General features: G+C 57.7%; 1 protein-coding gene across 4 annotated transcripts in view; it reads left to right on the top strand.

Annotated features, from left to right (window-relative positions):
* Pde9a (phosphodiesterase 9A) overlaps positions 1-24,212 on the top strand; it is a 74,646-nt gene extending 50,434 nt beyond the window's left edge. For 2 of the 4 annotated variants that reach the window (XM_005375809.2, XM_013505072.1), the window contains 15 exons: positions 1,280-1,334; positions 2,297-2,367; positions 5,469-5,553; positions 8,598-8,679; positions 10,185-10,259; positions 12,851-12,937; positions 13,486-13,590; positions 14,069-14,151; positions 14,974-15,130; positions 17,890-18,003; positions 20,000-20,104; positions 20,567-20,695; positions 21,293-21,388; positions 22,470-22,596; positions 24,042-24,212. In XM_005375809.2, the coding sequence (XP_005375866.1) occupies positions 1,280-1,334; positions 2,297-2,367; positions 5,469-5,553; positions 8,598-8,679; positions 10,185-10,259; positions 12,851-12,937; positions 13,486-13,590; positions 14,069-14,151; positions 14,974-15,130; positions 17,890-18,003; positions 20,000-20,104; positions 20,567-20,695; positions 21,293-21,388; positions 22,470-22,571 (1,346 nt within the window). In that variant the 3' untranslated portion in view covers positions 22,572-22,596; positions 24,042-24,212. Of the gene's footprint in view, positions 1-1,076; positions 1,160-1,279; positions 1,335-2,296; positions 2,368-5,468; positions 5,554-8,597; positions 8,680-10,184; positions 10,260-12,850; positions 12,938-13,485; positions 13,591-14,068; positions 14,152-14,973; positions 15,131-17,889; positions 18,004-19,999; positions 20,105-20,566; positions 20,696-21,292; positions 21,389-22,469; positions 22,597-24,041 lie in introns of those variants that run through there. The other 2 variants (XM_013505077.1, XM_005375810.2) reach the window with 2 other exon arrangements.
* Positions 24,213-25,358: the final 1,146 nt, after the last annotated feature.

Here is a 25,358-nt window from a genome sequence, read left to right as displayed (position 1 = left end):
AAAAAAAAAAAAAAAAAGAAAGAAAAAGAAAAAGAGCGGAGGGGAGCAGCAGAGAAGGTGATTCTATTCATTACAGAAAATGTAAAAGACATAAAGAAGCAAAACTAAGAAAATAAAATGAATATATATTCCTATCGCTGAAAGATAACTATTTTGGAGTGTGCTCTCCGCAGATGTTTTCAAAAATGGGTCATGCTGGGTCACCACTTTAAAAAATGTCTTTAACTCTAACAATAAATGTGAGCATTCTCCAAGACTGTTGTTCCTAATCGAATATGATTCCACAATGCAGGTTTGTCATCATTTACTTGACAAGTCCCCACTGGATGGACTTACAAGTTGTTAAGCTTTGTGCTGTGTTAATAACATTGTGGCCAGCATCTGCTGTCCACACATGGGCCGCAGGACATGAGTGTTCTCAGCTTTGGGGAGTTTTTGTGTCGTTGTGGTTTGGTTGGTTGGGTTTGTTTATCGAGGCAAGGTCTTCCTCTATGGTTGAGGGTGGCCTTCAACTCACTGTGTGACCCAGACTGGCCTCAAACTCGTGACTGTCCTCCTGCCTCAGACTCCTGAGTGCTGGGATTCCAAGAATGCGCCCCTGCTCCAGGTTACATGAGCATAAATGCTTTTTGTTGCTGGTTTGCAGTGCTCAGGACTGAACCCAGGGCCTGTTCATGCTGGGCAAGTGCTCTCCAGCCGAGCTACGCCCCCAGCCACTTTCAGCTTTTAACTGAAGTATTTTATTGGCTCAGACAGGTTTGGTTTGGTCCTGTATTTCCTTTGTTGTGGACGGTTAGGCATAGGGGAGCAGCAGAAGGTCGCAGGGGTCGGTTGAAGCTGCAGACGTTCTCAGAGCCGAACCAAGAAGTGCCAGCGTTGGTGGGAGGGACAGGCCGAGGCGGCCACCTTTGTGAGTGTCCTCGCCCGCCTGGCCAGGAAACAGGAAGCGAGCAAGGCCCGGGCAGCCTGGCTGAGCCTGTTTACGGGCAGGCGGTGCTTCCTCCTGGCCTGCCCTGTGGACACCAAGCTCTGCACGGGATGGGTCAGCAGCTCTCCCTGTCCCTATAAAATGCGCCTGCGCCTCACACAAGGCTTCTCCTGCCCCGAGGCCCGTCCTGCCTGCTTTCTCGTAGCTGCCGCCCAGGCCCACTGAGAGCAGGTGGGGCCAAGGAGGGCAGCGGGAGCGCCGGGCCGGGCATCCCCCACGGGGCCCCACAGCCCAGGGCCGCTCCCGCCAGCCCCTGGTCACCTCCATCTGTGTACCTTCTTTGGTTTGCAGAGAGAGAAGAATTAATCCAGAGCGTCCTGGCCCAGGTGGCAGAGCAGTTCTCCAGGTACAGAGTCCCCTCTGCCCACACCGCCCCTCTCACGCCACAGGAGGGCCCTGGCTCCAGGCTGCCTTGGCCTGCGGGAGCCCCCCAAGCGCTGGGCACCGAAATGCCCCAGGAAGCACTGACCTCAGCCCGAGGCCAGGTCAGCGCTCGCTCCTGGGATCTGACCTCTGATCGTGAGCATTTTCCTGACTGGCTGTTATGGGGCTGGGGACAGTCTGCGGATGTCAACACCGCTTCCAAAGGGGCGTGGTCCGAGCTCCTGAGCCCGTAGCGGCTTCCTTTCCACTCCGAGTCCCCCACTGCTGTAAGAAAATATTTTCAGTCAGTCAGACTGATTTCCCTTTGGCATTGTACTGCTCTGGGTGATTAAAAGGAGAGAAGGAATAGCTGGATAGTATTTGTTAAAGCCCAAATCAGTCAGGGTGGCGCACACCTGTAATCCCTGAACTCCAGGAGGCTTAGGCAGGGGATCGCAAGTTCAAGCCCAGTAACTTAGCAACTTAGCAAGACCCTATCTCAAAAAATAAACTAAAAAAGTGCTGGTGATGGGGGCAATAGCTCAGTGCAAAGGCCCTGGGATCAATCCCCAGTACGGGGAGGGGGGGGTACGGTGCAGGGGGGAAGCTCAGAAATTGTTGAGCGGAGTGCTTTGAACTCATGAGACTTCTAAGGTGTTCGTGCCCAGTGGGGCAGGGGTGGGGGTGGTGCACTGCCAGCTTGGGGTACAGAGGACTTCGTGTCCTCCCTCCTACCTTGTGCTCACTGCCCAGGTGGGAGGAAGTCAGCACGCTAGCCCCAGGGACATTCTGGGCTCCTTAAAAGCAGCGCTTGGTCCCAGATGCCAGGGGACTGGCCCCACCCGAGCCTCACTCGAAGCCGGGACCCAAAAACATTGGCGTGGCCGGGGTTAGCGTGGAGGATTTTACAGGTCATGCCTCATCTCTCCTTCCTGTTCTTCCCAGAGCGTTTAAAATCAACGAGCTGAAAGCAGACGTGGCCAACCACCTGGCGGTGCTGGAGAAGCGAGTGGAGTGTGAGTGGCTCTGTGTCCTCCCCCCCCCCCCCCCGGGGCTTCACCCCCGAATCGCGTGCCGCACCGCGGTGTTAGTGCCCCGGGCGGGACGCGCGTCCTTCCTGTGCGCGGGGCTCGGAAACGCTGCTGCGGTTCGCACAGGCGGCAGCGGCAGCACGCCAAGCCTTGCGCTTGTTTTGAAGCCGCACAGCACGTGGGACGAAGGGAGCCCTGTGTGCTGGGGGCGTGCATGGGCACACAGGGAGCACCCGACTTGGCGCATCCAGAGCCTCCCCAGGGCCCCGTGGGACCCCTGCTGACACCCACAGGCCGTGGCGTATGACCCGCACGCCCTCGGGGAGCTGCTGTTCTCTGGGATTCCAGTGCAAACCCGCTTGTGAGCACGCGAGAGTCCATTCTCTTCTCAGTCCAGTTACTGAAAAGCCCGGAGCCTGCAGGGAAACAGCTGCAAGCCGTGGCTGCTCCACGCCCCGTCCCGCAGGAAGGGCTTGATCCCTGAGTCCCCGCTGTGCCTGAAGACGCTGTCTTCCCCTCTCGGCACCCGGAAGTTTGTCGCTGTCCAAATGGAACGTGGCAACTCACGTTTACAAGCTAAGGCTGAGCAAACACCACCTCCCAAAGTACCTGCTGGTCTGTATTCATAAGATCCTGGAATGTCACTTTTCATACCTGGTCCAAATTGCATGTGATTTTTCAAGAAAAAGAGATTCAGAGAGGCTGGGGATTTAGCTCAGCAGCACAGCACCTGCCTGGCAAGCTCAATATTGTTTGATTCCCAGTACTGGAAAAAAAAAAGAGATTCAGGGGCATGCAAGACCTGATCCATAGAAATCAGTGAAACATGCATTTCAGGGTCACGTGTCTACTTCTCAAAGTGTGTTGGTTTTTAAAAACTTCTGGCTGTCAGGTGACGAGGAAGCCACAAAGAGGTTAAGTGATGTGATCAAGTTCATTCGGCAGAGCAGTAAAACTGGCTTCGGCGCCCAGAGCCCTGGTGGGACTGTGCTCATTGCTGCCACCCGCTTTCTGGGACCAGTCACCCCCCGCCCGCGCTGGGGACCTCAGGCTCCCCTCCTTGTCACCCAGACACAGCCAGGCCCTACACACGCACCCTGGCTGCGAGGGAAGCCGGAGAAGGCGGTGAGCTGTGCCTGGGATGGCCAGGAGGCCACACCACGTGGGGCGTGCACGACGGCCGCACTGATGCTCAAGCTCCAAGTTTCGCAGGGCTGACTGCTCCTGGGAGCTTGGTGGGGGGGCGTCTGTCAGGCTGCCCCAGCAGTCCGCGGTGCTCCCTGGCAGGACACCTCAGTCCCCATCCACTGTGACTGTCTCACCCCTGCAGCTGCCTCTCAGCTGGCCTGGGGGCCGCAGAGCTGGGAGCCAGGCAAGCCTCTGCTTTGGTTTGGGGTGCTTCGTCTTTGTCCCCCCACAGTTAAAGTTTGAGGTCGATAAGGGGATTGATGACAGGTGACCCCGAGGCAGGCCCCACCTCTAGTGTCCCCTGCTGTTGTTGGCTCCTGGACTGGCTTCACCTGGCTGGAAGGGGCTATAGCTGGCCTTCAGGACAGTAGCACTTCGTTGTGTTTTGTTTTGTTTTATTTTGTTTTGTTTTAGATAGAGTCTTGCTATGCAGTCCAGGCTGGCCTCAAACAAAAGGGGCCTCCTGCCTCAGCCTTCCAAGTGCTGGGATTACAGGCATGCACCACCACGCCTGGCTAAGAACAGTGGCACTTGAAACACAGCAAGTGTAGCCGCAGACTCCATGGCCAGCGTAGCTTGTCCGTCTTTTCCCTGGGCTCCTCCTCTCCTCAAATTTCCTGCTGTTCACATGTCGGTGAGCTGGGTACGCTGCTGCTGCTGGTCCTGATCTCACCCTCCCCCACTTAGCATCCCTGTGAGAAGCCTGCGGACGGAGACGCTGGGCCTGGTCAGTGCTTCCTGGCCCTAGGAACGCGCAAGGGCCCCCACACCCATGGTGTCAGCAGCCCTTCAGGGCCCATGGTGCAGAGCAGAAGGACCTCGGTCTAAAGGCGGTGTGGTGGGTGGCTAAAGGACGCGAGCCCAAGTCCAGTGCCCCCACGGCCACTCACCTGCGGTGGCCCAGGATGGCACCGCCCTGGCTCCCGACACGCACACTTCAGGCCTGATTGTCAGTCCCCACCTCCTCGTGTGGGAGAGCAGCAGAGGTTTCCCTGGCCCGGAAGTCAGCCGCTAGGACCACAGCTGAGAGGCCCCTCTGGGCAGGAGACGAGGTGTCCCGAGAAGCCACACCTCTGCTTGGCAGCCACTGGGACAGACCCTGAGCTGCCTCCCTCACTGGGGCAGGGGCTTCTGGGGAACCAGCGAAGCACCCACGTCACATGGTGTCCTCTGTAGAAGTCGGTCCCATCTGATCGCGGGCGCTTGCTCGGGCTACGCTTGACAAAAACAAAGGCGACGACACCCAGCAGCCACTCTCTGCGTCAGATTTGACCACTACCGCTACCGCCTTTTATCCCTCAAGCGCAGCTCTCCTAAAGCCTTTGCCACCATCCTGGGCGATGTGAAAAGTGCCTCGCGGATGCGCCGGAGTGTGGCTCTGGCAGCACCCGCCCCATTGGTCACCTGCGTCCTGGGCACTTCTGCAGCTGGACTCCAGGAGCACAAGAAGCCAGCTCCATTCATCCTTAACTTTGCTGTTTGCTACTCCTCTGCCTTCCGGGGACACTTCCTCCTGGTGAACTGCCCAGGGGGACGTTAAAAAAGAAAGGCTTTTATCTTAACGAGATTGTAATCCTTGCCGGGGGAGCTTGTGCGGTCCACACGCCCTCCTGTTCCTCCTGGGTAGGAGACGCCTCTGACTCCTGTGCTCAGCTGCAGAATGCAGAGAGATGGGTGCAGGAGTGAGACGGGGCGGGGGGAGGGTTCCATTCCGCTGGAGCCTTGAGGACAGATGTGGCTCAAACTTGCCAGGACCTTCCCGGAGCTGGGTGACCTAAACGCCAGGTCTGGGCAGGAGCAGGAAGCTCCGTTGGGGCCAGTGACCCCGGGGACACCCCAGTGGCCGCTTGCGCGGTGCTGATCCTCAGTAACTCCCTGCTGTGCCTCTTTGTCACCAGTGGAAGGGCTGAAAGTCGTGGAGATCGAGAAATGCAAGAGTGACATTAAAAAGATGAGGGAGGAGCTGGCCGCCAGAAGTACCAGGTGAGGACGGGGGTGGCGGGGACCCCAGCTCTCCTGGTTCTGGGGTGGCAGGCAGCCCGCCTGCTGGGTGGGGACACACCCCTCTCTCTCAGGCTTTCTTGTCAGGCAGGGCTTCCCAGCCAAGGAAGGAGGAAGATGGTGTACCTGAGAGCGGCGGCCCTGCGGCAGATCCAAGTGTCCTAGCCGTGTGTGCAGCTTGGCAGACAGGGGTGTGGATGTCTACAGAAAGAAATCTAAAAGGAGAGGCCAGAGGCAGCTGGGTGTGGGGGTGCCTGCCGGTGATCCCAGCACTCAGGAGGCTGATACAGGAGGATGCCGGAAGTTTAGTGCACAGGGTGAAGTCAAGAAGCAGGGAGAGGGCCTGCATTCTGCCCTCGGACTTCTCCTGAGCCTGCTGTGCTGCCCACCAGTTGCTCACAGGCCAGTGCAGCATGGCAGGGCTTCGAGCCAGGGTCTGCATCCGCCCGGGGCCCCATGGGAGCAGCAGGGACTGTGCAGCCCGCCGGCCTCCTGGAGCAGCGCCCCCTGCTGGGACACACAGGCCAGCACATGCCAGTTCCTCGGCAGGAGGAGGCTGCAGGAGCACAGCCTAGTAACAGAGGGGCCTTGACCATGGACAGAGCCCCTGGGGGGAGGAGGATGGGAAACGCAGGGAACAAAGGCAAAAACAAGCTTGGGAGGGCGTGAAAAGAAAGGGCACTATGCCAGCTGCTCCTAGCTGAGTGTGTTGGTTCCCGTGGCAACAGGCTACAGAGAGAAGGGGCTGCAGGCCAAGGGGGTCAGCAGCACCCAGCAGCCGCCCGTTCCCAGGGCTGCGTGCGCCAGCACTGACGGGAACCAGCAGTCCAGCGCCTGCCTGGCGAGGGCCTCCCGAGCTCCTACGTGAGGGTTCAAGCAGACAGAAGGGCAATCGTGCTGTCCAGTTTCCTCTGCACGTCAGACCGCTGTGGCTGCTCTGACAGTTTTGGCAGGTGTGGAATCAAGGGGAGGGCTCACAGCCTGCTAGGACGGCAATGCCAATGCTCTGTTCCTAAAAAGAAGCAGATTCATTATTCTAAGCTTGAAAAGGAGCCAAGCATGACCTGTAATTCCAGGACTTGAAAGGCTGAGGTAGGGGGACCGCTGCAAGTTCAAGGCCAGCCTCAACTACATGGTAACACAAGTAAACAGGCAAACAAAAAGAAAGTAGAACAGGCTTATGGTAGAACTCCCAGATTATCCTGATGGGGGTTTTGGGGTGGCCACCATAACAGCAGCCAACAGTGCCCCAGGTTAAACCTGGGCACAACCCCCCAGGTGTTTTTGTATGTATAGATACCTAGTATTGAAAAGCAACTAGAGGGCTGGGGATACAGCTTAGCAGAATAAGCGCCGGCCTGGCAATGGCAAGCGTGAGGTCATGAGTTTGTTTCCCGGTGCCAAAAAAAAAAAGTCAATGGAAAAGCAACTTAGTCTTGTAACTTTTTTCATTACACCATTATGAACAATAAACAATTGCTTTTGAGACAGTCTTGCTATATGGTTCAGACTGGCCTTGAACTCACTATATAGCCCAGGCTTGCCTCGAACTTGCAGCAGTCCTCCTGTCTCAGCCTCCCAAGTGCTGGGCTTACAGATCTGTGCCACTGCGCCTAGCTAAATTAACAATAAATTTTAACCCATGTATAATTCTTAGATTTTCCCCCAAAAGATCACAACTTAGTATTCTTTTTTTAACTCACCAAATGTGCTTCTTGTCCCTCATAGCTCAGTAAATTTGTTTTTACATTGCGCTGAGGATATAGCTCAGCAGCATAAATGCCTGCCTGGCAAATGCAAGGTCCTGAGTTCGATTCCTGGTACAAAAAAAACCACAAAGTATGTATCACTTTTCTATTTTCCCTTTGCCTGAAATTCCCTCACTTCACATAATACCCATAACGACCTTCATAATGGCATAATGGGCCCTGGTTTTTTTGCTTTTTTGTTGTTGGTTTTTTTTTGGTTTTTCTCTGGTACCAGGAACCAAACTCATGACCTTGCGCTTGCCAGGCAGGCGCTTTTGCCGCTGAGCTAAATCCCCAGCCCCTGGGCCCTGGTTTTGATGCACCGAGTGGTATAAGTTATTTCCCACTCAGGAACTTCTGGGAGGATCCTAGTTTGGTCTCCTGTTATTATAACAACAGATGATGCTATAATGAATATCCTTCTACACAGAGCTGTTTGCTTGCATTGAATTCTTTTAAGATAAATTCCCCAGAGTAGCCATGCAGGTGTAGAGGATAAGAATTTCTGTTATTTTACTGGACTGTATTAAATGGCTCTTTCAGATGATTCAATTTTACTTACAAATCCCAGGAGCTCACAATACACTGGCCCCTGCACCCCATGCGGGTAAACCCCAAACAACCCGGGTGCTCCGCTGACTGGAGAGTGTGCCCACTTCCGGGCAAGTTCCTCTCCACCCGGCTGCATGCAGCACCCAGCCAAGGGCACCAGGCCTTGGGGGCAGCTCCCCACTCACAGCCCCCCGGGGCGGCCTGCAGCCGATGCCCCAAGCCTTCGGGCTCCTTTCCCTCTGTTCTTACGTGGGACGCTTGAGGTTAAACGGGAAGGAAAGCAGTCAGAAATTCATCCCTCCACTTTGTACATGACGGCAAGTTGGACATGTCCTAGGGTCCAGCCCGGGGACCCGTTGAGGAGGGGCTGCCGCCACTGTGTGGAGGGCTTTCCGTTGTGTGCTTTCTGTTCAGTACCAGCGCAGAGGAGCACACGGGATGAGTTCGCGATGTTAGGTGGAAAGACAGGTGGCTTTTTTGTCTGTTTTCCAAAAGCCTGATCTGAGGGTCGGGCTCCTGCAGGGTCCTCAGGGCTGTAGCCACGACTCGCCTGCTGCTGCCCGCCAGACTTAGGCCGCATGGCGCAGAGGCCCAAGCGGGGCCTGCGGGCTCTCCGGTTGGGTGTGGGTGCTGCTTGCCTCCGCACTGGTGACGTCCTGGGTCCCCCATACAGATGGCTGCCACGGCTCGGAGCAGTGGCAGCAGATCTCTGCTTCTTGTCCTTAGGACCAACTGCCCCTGTAAGTACAGCTTTCTGGATAACAACAAGAAGTTGACCCCTCAACGTGACGTCCCCACCTATCCCAAGGTAAGGCGAGCTCCCAGCCCAGAATAGCTCAGCTTGACGTCCACAGCCCCAGGACCCGGGAACCAGCTCGGAAGGGGAGGTGTCGTGGGACAGAAGAGTTTTCTCCCTGACACCAGGTCAGCAGAAGTGTCCCCAGGCCATAGTTTACTCTGCAAGGAGACAGCAGTTCCAGGCTGCTGTCCACCCCAGCCCAGAGCCGTCTCAGTAAGAGGTGTTAGCACACGAATGTCACCCGAGAGAAGTTTAAGCGAAGTTCCTGTCCCAAACACCACGTGGTCTCTATGGGAAGCCTGGCTTTCATGCACAAGGTTTTCGCAGAGAATCCGAGCCCTGGGTCTCATAGCCATGCTCTGGGAAGGAGTGGTTCCCAACAGCAGGAAGAGAAGGTCGCCGTGACAACAGTGGCCTCTGCTGGCAAGCAGCTGGGCAAAATCCAGGTGCTGAGATTTGGGCACAGGGCCCCTAGGACAGAGGTGGTCGGAGCCCTGAACCAGGCAGGACCCCCCCCACACTGCCCATGGTGGTAAGGAGCCTTCCGGAGCCTCCTGTGGGCATCCAGTGCCCATCAGTCAGTGACCTTCTCCACCTGGCCCCAAGCAGCAGGCTGAGGATGGTCCGAGGTGTTTCCATGGAGACCAGTTTCCCTGGGAACAGTGCCCATCTCCCGTGATCCTGCCCCCGGGAGTCTTGAGCACCAGCCAGACCCAGGCGAAAGGCGCCAGCCCTCCATATCATTCCCTTTTAAAGAAAACAGACAGCGAGGCCTGGGAGGAGACTGGAATGTGATGTACTGGTGCTGTGTTATGTCCAAATCGCTTCTTATGACAGCTGCCCCCAAGTGCTGGCGGTGCCGTCAGCCGCCATCAGCGAGCATGAGACCAGGGCTGGTTCCAGCAAGCGAAACCCACAAGAGCTGCTTAGCCGGTATTTGAATGTATGCTGAGTGAATTTTTCCCATGGCTTCACTTGATTGTGTTTTTTATTGTTAGACTTACTGGCATCAAATTTACAATCATGCAGCCCAGCTTCTTTAGATACAGTGCCATGTATATGCAACAGACACATATGCCGTGAAACTTCCACCATGAAGCCAGGTGTGGTGCGACACACCTGTAATCCCAGCTCCCGGGAGGCTGAGACAGGAGGATTGCTGCAAGTTCAAGGCCAGCCTGGGCTACATAGTTACAGGCCAGCCTGAACTACGTAAGAAGACACTGCCTCAAAAAAACCAAAAAACAAAAAAAGAAAGAAAAAGAAACTTCGACCATAGTTGAGACACGCAGAATATTTCCACCCTCCCCAAGTCCCCAGGTGCACCTCAGATTCTGCCCCCAGCCCCTGCTGATGGGTTCCACCCTGCAGTTGTCGTTCGTAGAGGAGGCAACGTCGAGTCTGCACAGGGGCATGGGGGGACAAGGACAGTGCTCGCCGAGCACCCTGAGGTCCCTGCCTCTGTCTCTGCCAAAGCCCAGGGTCCTGGTTAATGCAACTCCCATCCCTTGCAGTACCTGCTGTCTCCAGAGACCATTGAAGCCCTCCGGAAGCCCACCTTTGATGTCTGGCTATGGGAGCCCAACGAGGTGAGTGTGGGCATCTGGGTCACCGGGGACAGCAGACCCAAGTGGGCGCTGATCCTACCCCTCCTCCACGCCGCCTCCCGCTGTTCTTCCTTCTGAAGGGAAAAACCCTTGTTTTAGAGCAAAACCAGCAGGTTTTAGAGCAAACCAACAGCACCATAGGCCCAGGAAAGCAGAAATGGAGATTTTGGGGTTTGGCCTAATTGATAATATTGGCTACCCCCCAAAAGCGAAAGCCCTGTTGCCATGGACATCGGGCCCCGCTGTCCCCAGCTCAGCAGAGTCAGAGGGCCCTCTCCGGCTTTCCCGTAGCACAGCAGGGCTGGGTGTCTGCACACTTGGCTACGCTCCGACAGGGTCGCAGCAGTGAAGTCTGCCAAGCACAGGAAATGGGATTTTGCACCGTTGGAATTCACGACGCAAGGCTCCCGCCGCTAGGAACATGCACAGTCCAGGAGCACAGGCTTCCGCTGAGCAAACCGCTTCCTCCATGTGGTCCCCCGGCGCAGGTCACACCTCCACAGTGCTGGCTGGAAGAGCAAGACCAGCCTCCACCCTGCCCCATCAGCCAGCGCCCAGCCACCTGTCCCGGGGTGCTCCCAGCTCTGGGGGTTGCAGGGTGCAGCACCAAGAAGCGGGGGTGTGACCAGTGATCCCAGGGTGCAGGGAGCCGGGGGAGGGCTGTGAAGGGAAGGGACAGTGTGGCCCCCTGGACGTGGGCACAGCCAGACCACAGCAGACAAGGCCACGCAGGGCCCAGGACGAGAGGCTCCTGCCAGCACCGCCCCTGGTGAATCCTCTAGGAGAATGCCGCATCCAGAGTCCCTTGGCCTGGGGTTTCCTGCACAGCTCGGAGCTGGGCCCGAGGATGAGCATGCGCCCCCCCACCATGTTGTCCCACTCCACTCTGGAGCGAGCTCTGCATGTGGATCCAAGAGAGGGCGCTGTGCCTGGGCTGAAGGATGCAGCCACTCACGAGAGAGGCTGGCGTCCTTGTCCTCCGGGCTACGCGGGGTCTGGACGGCTGGCGGGTGGGCCCGGCCTGTGTGGCGTCTCCTGCTGCTGGGGACAAGATGCTCGCGGATGTACCCAGCCGCCCACTGGTGAGAGCCAGAGGTACCCAGAGAGAGGCTTGGCCGCTGTCAAGTCCGGGATGCCGGGAGCCTGGGTGTGACAAGCAGCCATGACCCACTGAAGGCCCCGGGACACAGAGCTCCAGCAACCACCAGCTGTGACAGTGGCAGCCACCGCGAGGCCGCTCCACGCAGGGGATGCCGGGGCCAGAGTGGATTTCCTGGCTCCCTTCCAGTGGGGACAGAGCCCCAGGCCTCTTACCCAGCAGAGGACACCCCCTGGCTCCGCAGCGGTCGTCCCAGATGTGGCCACAAGCCTGGCCGCCCTGCCACCCACGCCCACCGTCACCACCGCAGCACCACCCACCAGCCCGGTACCCTCCACCGCGTCCTCGAGCAGACAGGCTCCTGGCTGCCCCCGTGGGGACAGATGCGTCGCTCCTACTCCGAAGCCGCCGTGTTTCCCACAGGCAAGGTGCCAGATGGCCTCGTCTGTCGGCTGTCTTCTCCCTGGACTCTGACTTCACAGCAAACGTGTCGGCTCTACAACATGCGCTGCCTGCTGCCCGGACAGCAGGGCCGGAGGCTCTGCACCTCTAGGCTTCCACGATCTTATTGGCATTGAGGGGTGCAGTTCAGGCCGTAACGTGGCCTTTGTCACACAGTGCATGGAGGTGCGAAGGGGTGGGTGCGCCGGGCCCCAGTGGGGATGGACGAGGCGGCACAGGGTGCCCACGTGGGCCCGGATGTCCCACTCGCCCGTTCTGTGGATCTCCTGCCTCCCTGGGCTCCGCATCCACAACCTGCTCTTCCCAAAAAGCCAAGCCCGCTCTGGCTCAGCGTGCCGTTTCCCCCGTGCCATCTCTGCTTCCTCGGTCACTCAGCCGACCTCTGAGCCGTGTCCACTGCAGGACCGTACCTCGATCAGGGCGAGGCTCCGGGAGGTTTGGGAGGAGCCCTGCCCAGGCGGAGGCCAGCCCTGCAGACTGGAGGTGACGAAGGTGCTGAAGGTCCCAGCCGAGCCCCAGAGGAGCAGTGTCCTGCTGTCTGGGTGCGAGCGGCCACGGCTCCTGATCCCTGCCTCTCTGGAGGGCTGGGCCTACCCCGGGCGAGGGTCGCGGGTCTGCGGACCTAAACTGTGCTCTGGGGCTCGGGGATATAGGTCATGGGTGGAGCACTTGCCTGGCATGAAAAACAAACTGAAACAACCATGCTGCTGATCTGCTGAGACTGTCTTTCCTGTGTTGACATTAATAAAACACTTTTCCGTGTAGTCCCCTTGCCTGGTGACGCAGCTCCGAGCATGAAATTCCTCGGCTCCAATCAGCTCCTGTAGCCCGCAGGGCCCACCGCCCTCTTAGACTCCCACGCCCCTCTGGGTGGCCCGAAAGGCGTCCAGCAGCTTCCCCAGTACCTGCCACCAGGTCCCGCTCTCTGAGGGCTGGCGCTCACCCCCTGGGGCGGCCTGTGTGGTGCGTCCCACTCCACCCACTGCTGAGTGCCGGTCTCACCCACCCACAGATGCTGAGCTGCCTGGAGCACATGTACCACGACCTGGGCCTGGTCAGCGACTTCGGCATCAACCCTGTCACACTGCGGCGCTGGCTGGTGAGTGTCGGCCGCCCCGCCCCTCCTGCTCCTCCAGAGCCAGTGCCCCGAGCTGATACTGAGTTGTCCCCATGCTGAGGCTGAGCAGGCTCTGCAGAGGGACATTCCCAAGGACATTCGGCCTCTCTCTGTCCTCGCTGGCCTGGTCCCTGAGCACCCACTCGGGGCAGTGGCGATACAGTGTATGACTCAGGTGGGCAAGTGAAGCACACACGTGCACACGTCTGTACGTGGGTACGTGTGGCATGTGCTTAGGTGTGTAGCAGATCTTTCTGTAAATAGTAGCATATTGCTCAGAACCCGGCACTGAAGCCCCATGAAGTCTCCTGCGGTCATGAGACCTGGTGTAGCTCGTCACACCCCCTGGGGACCACCCATGTGTCGTGGGACTTTCCAGGCTACAAAGCCACCTGGTCCACACCTGTGGAGACCACAGGGCTCTGGGCCTGGGGTCTGGTGAGGATCAGGCTGGGAGCATCCAGGCGTGGTCCTGGGAAGTCTTCGGGGCAGGCAGTGGCGCCGAGCTCACCTGTCCTCCTGCACCCCAGCTCTGCGTGCACGACAACTACCGTAACAACCCCTTCCACAACTTCCGGCACTGCTTCTGCGTGACCCAGATGATGTACAGTATGATCTGGCTCTGCAACCTGCAGGTGGGTGCTGCAGCGTAACACCCACCTGGGATGACAACACCTGTCCCACCAGGAGACCTGCCTTGGAGTCCCGGTTGCCCCACTCACCCCTTGAGGGTGCTCCTAGGGTTATTCACAGAGCTGGTACAAGCAAATGTGGTAGCATGTGTTTGTAATCCCAGCACTCTGGAAGGCTGAGGCAGGAGAGTCACAAGTTCAAGCCCGGCCCAGGCAATGTAGCAACTTAGCAAGACCCTGTCTCAATATTTTAAAAAGGGCTGGAGGTATAACTCAGTGCAAACTAGGTGCCATCCCCAGTACTACAAAAAATAATACAATGGGACCTGACCCTCTTACCCTACCCCGAGTCCATGGGGTGGCTAAGGTAGGGGGGCAGCCTCATCCTGCCTTGCCGCCATCTCCCACCTGCCCAGCCCCTCCTCGCCGTCCTCCCTTCCCAAGAGGAGAGCCGAAACCTGAACTCTGTCCCTTAACCCAGGAGAAGTTTTCCCAAATGGATATCTTGGTCCTGATGACGGCGTCCATATGCCACGACCTGGATCACCCGGGATACAACAACACGTACGTGCGTGCGTCCTTCCTCTCCCTTCCCTTTGGGGGGCGCCCCAGCTGCAGGGAGCCCCGGCTCTGCGCTCCCGCTGGAGCTGTCTCCAAGGCCCCCAGCCCCCAGGTCCACCTCAGCAGGATGCAGTGCCCAGGTTCCAGCTCTGTCTGGAGCCTTTCTCCTGGGCCTCCCCTCTTGGGGGCAGGGTTCTTCAGAGCCACAAGACCCTGCAAGTGGCCACATTGCCTCGTGTCCTGGCTCCAGGCTCAGCGGGCACAGAGCAGAGCCCAGGTAGCACCAAGACCATCCTCTGTGGCACCTCTCGCCGGCTTCCGAGGGAAAAGGCAGCGGGAGCAGGCGGCCGGTGGGCGGGGCCCGCAGTGGGGCTGTGGCCCGGTGGAACACCGAGCCCTCTTGCCTCTGCCGGGTGCAGTGTGCTGTCCCTGGAACTCACAGGTGCCAGCGGGTGGCGTGGGTCTGTGCTCACAGTGACACCTCGGCCCTTCCTAGCGCATCTGTGTGGCTAGTGCACCAGACATGGCTAAGAACCATGCTGTCATTTGTCAAGTCCAGAGTGGGTCCCCAGGTGAGGCTGCAGGTGACACCGCCCAGGTGGCAGCATCACCCAGGCCCCGCCTGTTCCCTTTGCTGCATGCCACAAGCCTGAGCTCACGTGGGACCTGTCAGCCCAACCTAAAACTCGGGGCAGCCGGGTCAGAGGACCAGGTCACCAGCCCTGCGCCACACCACCCTTCCTGCCTCTGCCGCCACCACTCACACACCTGGGCGCACAGGACCCCCTGCCCGTGCAGGTGCCTGACCCCTTCTCTGCACCCCAGGTACCAGATCAACGCCCGCACTGAGCTGGCCGTGCGCTACAACGACATCTCGCCGCTGGAGAACCACCACTGTGCCGTGGCCTTCCAGATCCTGGCCCGGCCCGAGTGCAACATCTTCGCCAACGTGCCACCCGAGGGCTTTAAGCAGATCCGGCAGGTGGGGTCTTGGGCTTCCAACCACTGGGGCGCCGTGTATGGGGGACAGGGCAGCGTCCCACTACCGGTGCTGGAGGCCCCTTGTCACAGCAGAGCACACCAGGGACCCTGGGACCTGCCCTCCTGACCCCTCTCCTCCTGGGCCCAGGATGGGACCCCAAGAATGGGGTGGGGAGGGGCTGCCATGCCTGGACGTCCCACCAGCCTGCACACCACGGCCACCTAACCCTGGTGGCTCGCTCTGAGATGAGACTTGAGTCCATTCTGCAGTCCAGGAGACAGGCTTGGAGAGGGTGGGTCTCCCGACCAAGGGTGCAGGGTCTGACACACATGCCCCCTGCAGCCAGCCAGTGCCCTTGAGTCTCAGCTTCTGTGACTGCCACCCACAGCCTGCCCACCCCTACCAACCTGCCCCATAAACTCGTGCACCGCTGGCCTCGTGGGGGGGCGTCACACTGTGACCCCAGGAGAACTGGAGTGGGGTGAATGGAAGCCGACCTCCAGAACCTGTGGCTGTGGCCTTCTATGGCAAAGGGCCTCGAGGTGTTCTAACCTCCAGGTCTCAGGGCCCCACATGACAAGGGCCCCCAGAGCTGGCAGAGGCCGGGAAGGACCCTTCCCTGGAGACCCTGGAGATCAGGGTCTGCTAGCACCATGACCTTGCACTTCCAGCCTGCAGAACCCAGAGGGATGCTCATGTGGGGAGGACTCCGGTCTCCCTGGTGCTTGGCTGCGCCTTCCCACGGGGACCTCGCATACTCTGAGTCCCCGGCGGCTTCCTCCCCATGCAGTGATAAGCACTGCTGGAGCCCACCTGGAAAGCAGCATCTCTCCTGATAGATGATAGGCTTCGCTGTCTCAGACAGCAGTGCCGACAGGCCATGGTTCCCCCATGTCTAAGCCAACTGCATTGTCAGTTACAGTCATTATGGAATCACCGATTCCTGGCACTGCCCGCTCCTACCCGCAGGCTTCTCTTCCGCATTTACAGCCCACCCTGAGCACAAGCCCTGCGCCGCTGTGCTGAGCGGGGATCAGCTGTGATGCGCTGTAGCCAGCTCCCCTCTGGAGTGGGTAAAGGGGCAGCCATGAAGAGGAAACCCCACACGGCCTCCCACACTGCCAGTGGGGAGCCCCTCAGGAGTAGGCCCGGGCCGCCCCCATATATGACTTACCCAAAAGACAGCAGGTTCGCCTGAGTGGAGCAGAGCCAGACTCTCGTCCCCTTCATGTGACCGTGTGGACTTAGAAGTGTTGTTCTGCTCCCAAACGCCTCTGGTTTTCAAATAAGACTTTCCTATCTGGGCGTGATGGCACACACTTGTGATCCTAGCTCCTCGGAAGGCTGAGGCAGGAGGATAACAAATGCAGGTCCAGTCTGGGCAACTTAGCAAGAACCTGTCTCAAAGTATAAAATGAGCTGGGGATGTATCTCAGTGGTAGAGCACCTCTCCAGTGTGCCCAAGGCCCTATGTTCCACACACACTCCCTGCCGCCACAAAATAAATTCTTCTGAGGGTAAAAATCAGTTGTCCCAATTTTTTTAAAAATTTTGTCATTGAAGATTTTGAAAGATAACTAAATAAACCCTTCATTAATAACAGAATTCAGTCTTTATAGAAAAACTGCATAATTCAAAACACAAGCAGTACCACCCCAAAAAGATATATTTGAGATTTCCTATGTTGATTGTCCTGGTGTTTGTATTTCTTTTCTTGGAAAAGCAGAGAACCATACCTGGCACAGAGGTGCTCTCAGCATGGGTGGGATAGATGGATGGATGGATGCATGGATGCATGGATGCATGGATGGATGATGGATGGATGGATGGGTGGATGGATGGATGGATGGCTGCTGGTGGATGGATGAAAGATGGGTGGGTGGATGGATGATGGATGGATGGATGGGTGGATGGGTGGATGGATGGATGGATGGATGAGGATGGCTGGATGGCCACTGGTAGATGGATGGATGAAAGATGGGTAGGTGGATGGATGATGGATGGATGGGTGGATGGGTGGACAGATAGATCATAACACGGCAGAGGTTAAAAGGGAAGTGAGCATGACATGTTGCTCATCCGGAGGATTACACCAGTCCTCTAAAGTGATGTTCATCCCTTCACAAGGACAGGACCCAAATACTCCTGAGAATCCCCGCCACCTTCCAGCACAGTTGTATTGGAGACCAGATTTCAACATGAACTTCGAGGAAACATTCAAACCACAGCAGCAATAAAATATTTATCGTTAAAAACTCCTTACACTCTCCTTTATAAATGTGTTAACAAGGACATTATTAAGTATGTTCTGACTTTGATCATTCCCAAGCCATGCATACACATATAGAGCAGATGAGAGAAAAAGTACTCTTGGAGAATTTGTTCTTGACATCAGCAACAAGGAAGGAGCAGCCATGTAGCAGGCAACTAGATCTCAGGGAAACGTTTGTCCTCAGCTGAAATCGCCCGGGTTTCTCCATAAGCAGAGTGACCTGTTAGGTAATCTGTAAATCTGCCGTCTGCAAGTCAGTCATCTCGCAGGCCCGTGGATGGGGCGCAGAGTCCCTGGCATACGTGGACAGCAGTCACGCCCGCTGCAGTGCGGGCAGGTTCCCCTGCTGCATCCCAACGCGTGGAAGTTGGACTCGGCGCGTGGAGTTGCCACCGGCCCACGCGTGTGGAGTCCGGGTCCTGTCCACAACGTGGGAGGATGGCAGGCCTTGCACACCATGTTAAGGCCTTGTTCTCTCCCGATGCAGGGGATGATCACATTAATCCTGGCCACGGACATGGCGAGGCATGCGGAAATCATGGACTCTTTCAAGGAGAAGATGGAGAATTTTGACTACAGCAATGATGAGCACATGACACTGGTAGGTGGGCGGCTTGGGACTCTCTGGGGGCCTCAGGGTGAGCTCTGACCACCCAGTTCAGACTGGAGACCCAGGGACCGCAGTCTACAGCCTGGGACTAGAATGAGGCACCCAGAATCCACCTTTGAGGGTCACAATCGAACGAGGCCAGCCGTTGCAGCTGAGGGCAGCATTCTCCCAGGACAAGAGGGAGCTGAGAATGCCCAGGGTGAAGAGCAGAATGCATGAGCACTCCCCTTCCCCCAGGCTCAGAGAGGAAACTAGTTATGCTGCATCTTGCCTAAGTGCAAAGAATAATTTCCTCTTAAAAGTAACTACTTAATCCCAGCACTCGGGAGGCTGAGGCAGGAGGATTGCTGTGAGTTGAAGGCCAGCCTAGGTTACATAGTGAGTTCAAGGTCAGCCTCAACTACATAGTGAGATCCTGTCTGAAAAATTAAACAAACAAAAGTCATAATCATAATCATAAATAATAAAACAAAATAATATTAACTGCTTAAAACCAGTATTATCCCTGTGCACCACTGGAAAAACTGATTAACTGGGGCACCCCTGCTCGATGGGGCTGGGCTAGCTGTCCCTCCCAGGGTGAGCCTTCGGGGTCACTGCTGTAGAAAGCCAAAGGACAGTGGCACCCAGGCCCACCAGGAGGAGTGGCTCTCGTGTGTGACAGAGAGCAGCGGGAGGACCTGCCTCCCCAGAAGGCAAAAGGAAGGTCAAGGTCACTGCCAGGAACCCAGGACATGGCTGGGAGAGTGGGCACGATGGGACCCTTGAGCCTGGCCGAGGTTGAGGCACAGATGCATGGGATGGAGCAGCCTCAGCTGGCACATTTGCAACCACAGAGGCACCAAGAGGCCGGGCAGGTTCAAGCCCTGTGGACCAAGGTCACCAGCTCACAGGACAGTGCTGAGGGGACATTGTGTGGGCTGCAGTGGCCAGGAAGGCTGGGAGGTGGGAACCCAAGCCACCCCGAGGCGGCCCGGAAGGAGCCAGGTGCCCCAGGGAGGCACATGTGCAGTGTCCTAACTCCAAGACTGGGGTTCCACCGAGGGATGCGGGGTCAGCAGGGCAGGGCTGGGGTCCCCCTGTGTTCTGTGGTGTGGGAGTGCTGAAGCTGGTACCCTCCACACTGTGAGATGGGGGGTTCCTTCTTCACCCTCTTTTTTCTTTCTTTTGGTTTTTTTGAGGCAGGGTCTCACTATATAGTTGAGGCTCGCCTTGAACTCACTGTGTAGCCCAGGCTGTCCCTGAACTCACAGAGATCCTCCTACCTCAGCCTCCCAGATGCTGGATTACAGGCGTGGCCAGCCTGTTCCCAGCCACTCTGTTGTATTTCTAAAGACGCCATATCATTCCTCAGGGTCCTCACACACCCCAACTCAGTGAGTCACCTCTTTGCAGTACCTGGGCCTCAGGCGTGCTGGGCAGGAGCTGTGTCCTGAGCTGCACCCCAGCCAGTGGGTCACTTTGCAGTACCTTTGTGTGTGTGCATATCTATTGGTTTGCACTACCGGGAATTGAACCCAGGCCTCTGCACTGAGCTACACCCGCCACCCACATCTGAGCTGGCCCTTTTATTTTTATCTTTTATTTTGAGACAGGGTCTGGCTCGGTCACTGAATTACCCAGGCCTCCTGCCTCAGCCTCCCCGAGTGCTGGGTTACGAGCATGCGCCACCACGCCAGGCTTCCGGCACCCTTCGTAACCGCTGCACCTGAACAGTGTCTCCTTATTATTTCTCCTGTTCCCCCGACAAACAAGACACTAGTTTTGCTCTGCATGGTTGGCGTTGGCAGAGCGCGCACCCAGGGCCCCGTGCTCCTGGGGGAAGCCAAGAACTGCAAACCCAGCCTGTGGGGGCTGCGCTGAGAGCCAGGTGACCCCGCTGCCGGAGGGGAGAGGCCCCTCGGCCGCCCCGGCCCCGGCCTCCATACCCCTTCCTTCATGTCAGCCCTGTGTCCCCGCGGCCTTCATTCCGTGCTTCCTCTTTCAGCTGAAGATGATCCTGATAAAGTGCTGCGACATCTCCAACGAGGTGCGGCCCCTGGCGGTGGCGGAGCCGTGGGTGGACTGTCTGCTGGAGGAGTATTTTATGCAGGTAGGCGCCGCGCGAAGCCACCCCCCCCCACCTGTGGCCTCCGTGATAGCACAAAGTCGCCACCCCCACCACGGACAGCCGCTCTGCGGACAGAAGCCTCGGGGAACACGGCCAGAAGAGAGCGCTGTGGAGGCCGAGGGAGGCCAGGGATGGGTAAACCCAGCAGGCCAGCTCGCAAGGCCGGCCCCAGCGGGCTTTACAAACGACAAAGGACAGTCAGCCCCCAAGTGCAGCTGCCCTAGCAGCCCCGTGACGCCTTTAACAAGCCCCCTGCCTGTGTCCCGGGTCCCCAGGACTCTGCGCGCTCACCCAGTACAGACTGTGCTCCCGCTAATGGCGGCCAGGCGGCGTGCGCCCCCGCAGAGCTTGTTCTGCGCTTCCTGTGGGAGCAGCAGTGCTCTCGGTCTCCCTGACTGCCCGGCATCCCTGTCCGAAACGCCCCTGCCCCTGCTTTCCCCGCAGAGCGACCGTGAGAAGTCAGAAGGCCTTCCCGTGGCCCCATTCATGGACCGGGACAAAGTGACCAAAGCTACAGCCCAAATTGGGTTCATCAAGTTTGTCCTGATCCCGATGTTTGAAACAGTGACCAAGGTGAGTGAGCGTCACCCCACGCTGACGCTGCCTGGGTGAGCACAGGCGTGCGCACGCATCTGCACGTGGGTCCTTCACACGCGTATGTGCATGTGCACCCACTCACACGTGTACACGTGCACAGAGCGCCCAGAGGCCGTGCCGTCGGCTGTCATGGCAGCGGCTGCAGGGGGCCATCTCCTCCATGCCCTGGCAAAGCCGCCCCACAGCGTTGGAGCTGGACTGGGTGCCCTCAGACTGTGGATGCCCGGCTCCTGGTGTCGTCTCCCCACTCTGCCCACATCACCTTCCTGTCCGCACTGTCCAACGCCCAGCGCCCGTGGCCACCTGCCCACGGCTCCCGCCTTGAGGGGCCCCGTGTCCAGAGCAGATCCACCTCTGGCCCCCACCTCCCCGCCACGACGTGCAGCTCCTTCTCCTCGCGTCCCTTCAAGCTGCTCCACCCTCCTGTCCCCCGCCGGGCAGCTGTTGTCCTCATGGCAGGCGGGGAAGGGAGTGGCCTGAGGAGGGACGGGAGGGTGGCCACCCACCAGGTGGCTTTGCCCCACCTCCCCCCCTGGCTTCCTTGGACGACTAGAGGGACGTCTGTCTCCCCAGCTCTTCCCCGTGGTGGAGGAGCTCATGCTGCAGCCCCTGTGGGAATCCCGAGATCGCTACGAGGAACTGAAGCAGATGGACGACGCCGTGAAAGAGGTGAAGGAGGCGTCCACGCACGGCCGGGCCTGGGTCCCCGCAGGGAGCTGTCTCTACTCCCGGAAACCAAGCCTGCGCCTTGCCTCAGATCCCTGGCCGGGCCCCATCGGAACCTGCGTGTGCGTCTCCACGCCAGGCTTCCCGGCACTTCAGGCCCCGCCAAGTCCCTGCCTGACGCTGCCGGCCGGGGTGGTCTCCCTGCCCGGGACCCCACAACGGAATAGTTTCCCTGCATGCCCTGCACCCTCCCCAACTGGCCTGGACCTCGTGATGCCCCCTGCACCCTACTTTCTCACTGTCGGTGCCTCCACGGGTCAGGGCTTCCCCGCAGACTGTGCACCCTACTCCACATTTTCAGCCAGAGAACCTAGAAGCTCTGGGTGCCCCAGCACCATGCCTCTTCCTCAGCAGCCCGTGTACCACGCCAGGCATGCCATAGGTGCTCCATAAATGCTCGTGTATTAATTAAAAGTCCCGACTAGAGATCCTGGCTCCACTATTGGAGTTTCCAACCAACAGGTCACAGAGAGGTCTGTAAAGCCATGAAAGACTAAGAAATACAGAGGAATGGATGAAAGAGGAATTCCCCTGGTCTCGACCCCCAGGGAGGGCTAAAGACCTTGTAATTTCTTTTTTTTTTTGGTACCGGGAATAGAACTCATGACCTCAGGCTTGCCAGACAAGGGCTTATGCCACTGAGCTATATCCCCAGCCCATTACCTTCTAATTTCTTGAGCCCCGCTGCCACTGGGCCTTCCCATGAGCCACTGCTGGGAAGGCCTTGCCTCTCCACGTCCTGCACCCGCTGCCCAGTGGGGACACCAGGACTGTCCCTGGCACCACCTCTCTGGGGCAGGTGCACGGAAGGGACGAAAGCCCGGATCTGCATGGTGCCTCCTGGCTGTGCGCCGTGGCTGTGGGGGCTGCAGGCAGCTGAGCTCCTGTCCCATGCGGACCGCTGCTGTCCCGAGGCAGGTCACGCACACCAGAGCTGTCCCCGGAAAGTCCGTGGCGACCGTCCTGGCACCTGATGCCTACCACACCTCCCGGGACTCACGCTGCCCACTCCGCTCTGTCCTAGTTACAGAAGAAGACCGAGAGCTTGACCTCCGGGGTCAGCGAGAAATCCAGAGAGAAGAGCAGAGACAGGAGAGAGAGTGAAGGCAGCGCGTCTCCAAATTGAAGTCTCGGTGCACACGACACGCGCGGTAATGCAGACTGCAGTGGGTGGACACCAAGACCCGTGCATGGGGAGGGGCCGAGGGGGTGTTGCTAGGTGGCCCCTCTTCCTGCAGCACTGCCAGTCCCTCAGTGACGGGGACCCTGTGCCCTTGGCTAATCCCAGGTTCCTCCAGCTTCAGGTTAAGTCTCTGCCCTCCTAATGTTATGCAGTGGGATTGAACTCCGGCTCACGCACCCCGGGGACACAGCCGTACTCAGACCAGCCCCACAGGATATTTACACATAGGTGGAAACTGAGTTCCTCATATGTAGGAATTAGAATGAACCTTCGAAAGAAGGGGATATACTTCGGCAAGTAGAAGAAAAACAAAAATGGGATCTGCGTCACTTACAAAGAGAAAGTTTTGTTTTGTTTTTGTGTTGTTTTGTTTTGTTTGTGGTGCTAGGCATTGAACCCAGGGCCTTGTCCATGCTAGGCAAGTGCTCTGCCACAGAGCTGTACCACCAGAACTTTTTTTTGAGACAGAGTCTTACTGTGCAGCCCAGGCTGGCCTCAAACTCACAGTGATCCTCCTGCCTCAGCCTCCCGAGTGCTGGATTACAGGTGTGCACCACTGCGCCTGACCTATTTTTTTTTTTTATGCAACTGAGCCAGAGATGGTGGTACATACCTGTAATCCCAGCACTCAGGAGACTGGGGCAAGAGAATCACAAATTTGAGGCCAGCCTGGGCAACTTAGTGAGGTCTTGTCTCAAAATAAAAAGTCAGACAGGCTAGGGATGTAGTTCCATAGCGGAACACTCGCCTAGCAGTACTACAAAAAGTAAAAGAAAGCTGGAGAAGGAGCTCAGTACTTCCTGCGTTCAATTCCCAGTATCACCGAAAAAGTGCAGTTGAAGTACTCTAAGCTTTTCAAAGACAAAGGGCTTGTGTCTAAGGCTTTAAGCCTTATCTCCTGCACCTGCTGATAGCAGCCACCTCCTTAGTCATCGTGGAAGGCAAAGCAGCCCGTGTGGCCGGGTCATCACAGCGCACACCGTATCCACATGTCTCTGAATGCGAGAGCAGCTTGGTTTATAACGTGTTCCAGGCACAGGACTTGGCTTGGTAAAGCAGCAGCCGAGGCTCTGCCACCAGCACGCCTCCTTCTGCTTCCCAGCTTTGCCAAGGACAAGCCAGCTGACACAGGCATCTCCAGCTGTCTGAGCCCCAGAGCCCAAACTGGGCCACCATGGTGCTTTCAGGGGTGATAGGAGCAGAGTGCTAGTCTACACAGAGTGCCCGGGACTGGGCATTCCGTCTTTAAGTCGGGTCCGGTTCTAAGCAGCTTGGGAGCGGGATGGTGCCAGATTTTATTATTACACATGTTCAGCACTGTCCGGTGACCTCGCCCTTTGAAACAGCTGTGTGCGATCCTGGACATTTCCGTCCCCATGGAGACAAACCTTTGCCTTTTCCTTTGCCGAGCAGACCGAGCCGGACGCAGCAGCAGCAGCAGCAGCAGCAGCAGCGCTGTGGGCCACAGCATGGATGAGCTGGCGGAGCCTCGCGGGACCCGCCAGGCCAGGAAAAGTCGCTCTGGGCGCCTGACGCCAGCAGACCATGTTTTCTAAGAACCATTCATTCACTGATACAAAAAAAGGAATTCTTGACGCTGTACAGAATTTTTATTTTTAAACTGTCTTTTAAATAATATATTCTTATACAGAAACGGGTACTGTACTTTTTCCTCGGTAGAGTTTTGTATCCCTTGCTGCTTCCGTTGGGTTCTCCTGCAGAGGACGCTGCTCCTGCCCCACACACGGATCTCAGAACCAGTGGCCGGCGTGATAAGATGTGGACGTCTGTGCAAATCCCGCCTTAAATGTCAGGACGGTGGCAGGGAGGGACGTGCGCGTGTCCTGTGCTCACAAGTGGATGGGACCTCGGTGCTGCGTGCAGACCGGGCTCTCGGCAGGTTGATGTGGCCGTGTGGGCCAGGTGTGACAGCGGGGTCACAAACCTGACTGCGGGGACAGCGAGGGCTGTGTGTGCTCACTCTCGGGGCGCTGGGGACTCCTCATCTAACCCCTCGGCACCTTCGCAGGAGAGGAGAAGGGTTCTCTCCTTCTTGCCTGTTTTGGGGACAGGCTCTGGGGACCTTCTGGTGGCACTTTGTCCTCCAGAGTCCCAGCCTGTCGCAGTCCAGTCACATACTCTGCCTGTGCTCAGGCTTCTGGTCTCTCAGTTGACAAAAAGCAAAGAGAGAGAATTGCTGATATCCTCCAGGGCCTGGGGATCATCTCTGCTCCCCCAGAGGGCCTGAGGCATCTCCGCTCTGAAGCCACCGTGTCATCTGAGTTCCGTGGACCTTTCCTTCCCAGAAGGTCACTTCCTGTCCTGGGAGAACTTGTCTGGGGCCTGTGCAATTTCCCACCTCTTCTTGGATCTGGCTCCACATGCCTGGGGACCTTGGAGTCTATGCAGCTTCTTGGTTATGCTTTTGCTTTTCATTTTAATCCACTAAAGCTGGTACAGATGGCTTTGGCAAAAGTACAACCAAAACAGAGGGAGCCGATGCTGGCGTGCCAGCCTTGGCGTCACCCAGCAGGAACGGCCTGTGTCTCTGGGCCGCCTCTGTCCCCACCAAATCACAGCTGGCACCCCGTGGCGCTATCGAGCTTCTCCCAGTGAATCCTGATGGCCAGCCTGATTGGACAGAGAAACCCTCAGAAATTGGAGGGGCCCGGATCCCAACAGCCCTCAGTCCATGGGAGCATTACTGGAAGGCGATGGGAACAGGAAGTG

This window comes from Chinchilla lanigera, unplaced genomic scaffold (assembly GCF_000276665.1).
Source record: "Chinchilla lanigera isolate Chin_1 unplaced genomic scaffold, ChiLan1.0 scaffold00006, whole genome shotgun sequence".
Lineage (NCBI taxonomy): Eukaryota > Metazoa > Chordata > Mammalia > Rodentia > Chinchillidae > Chinchilla > Chinchilla lanigera.
The sequence above is the reverse complement of the archived record's forward strand: the minus strand, read 5'-3'. Positions and strand labels throughout refer to the sequence as shown.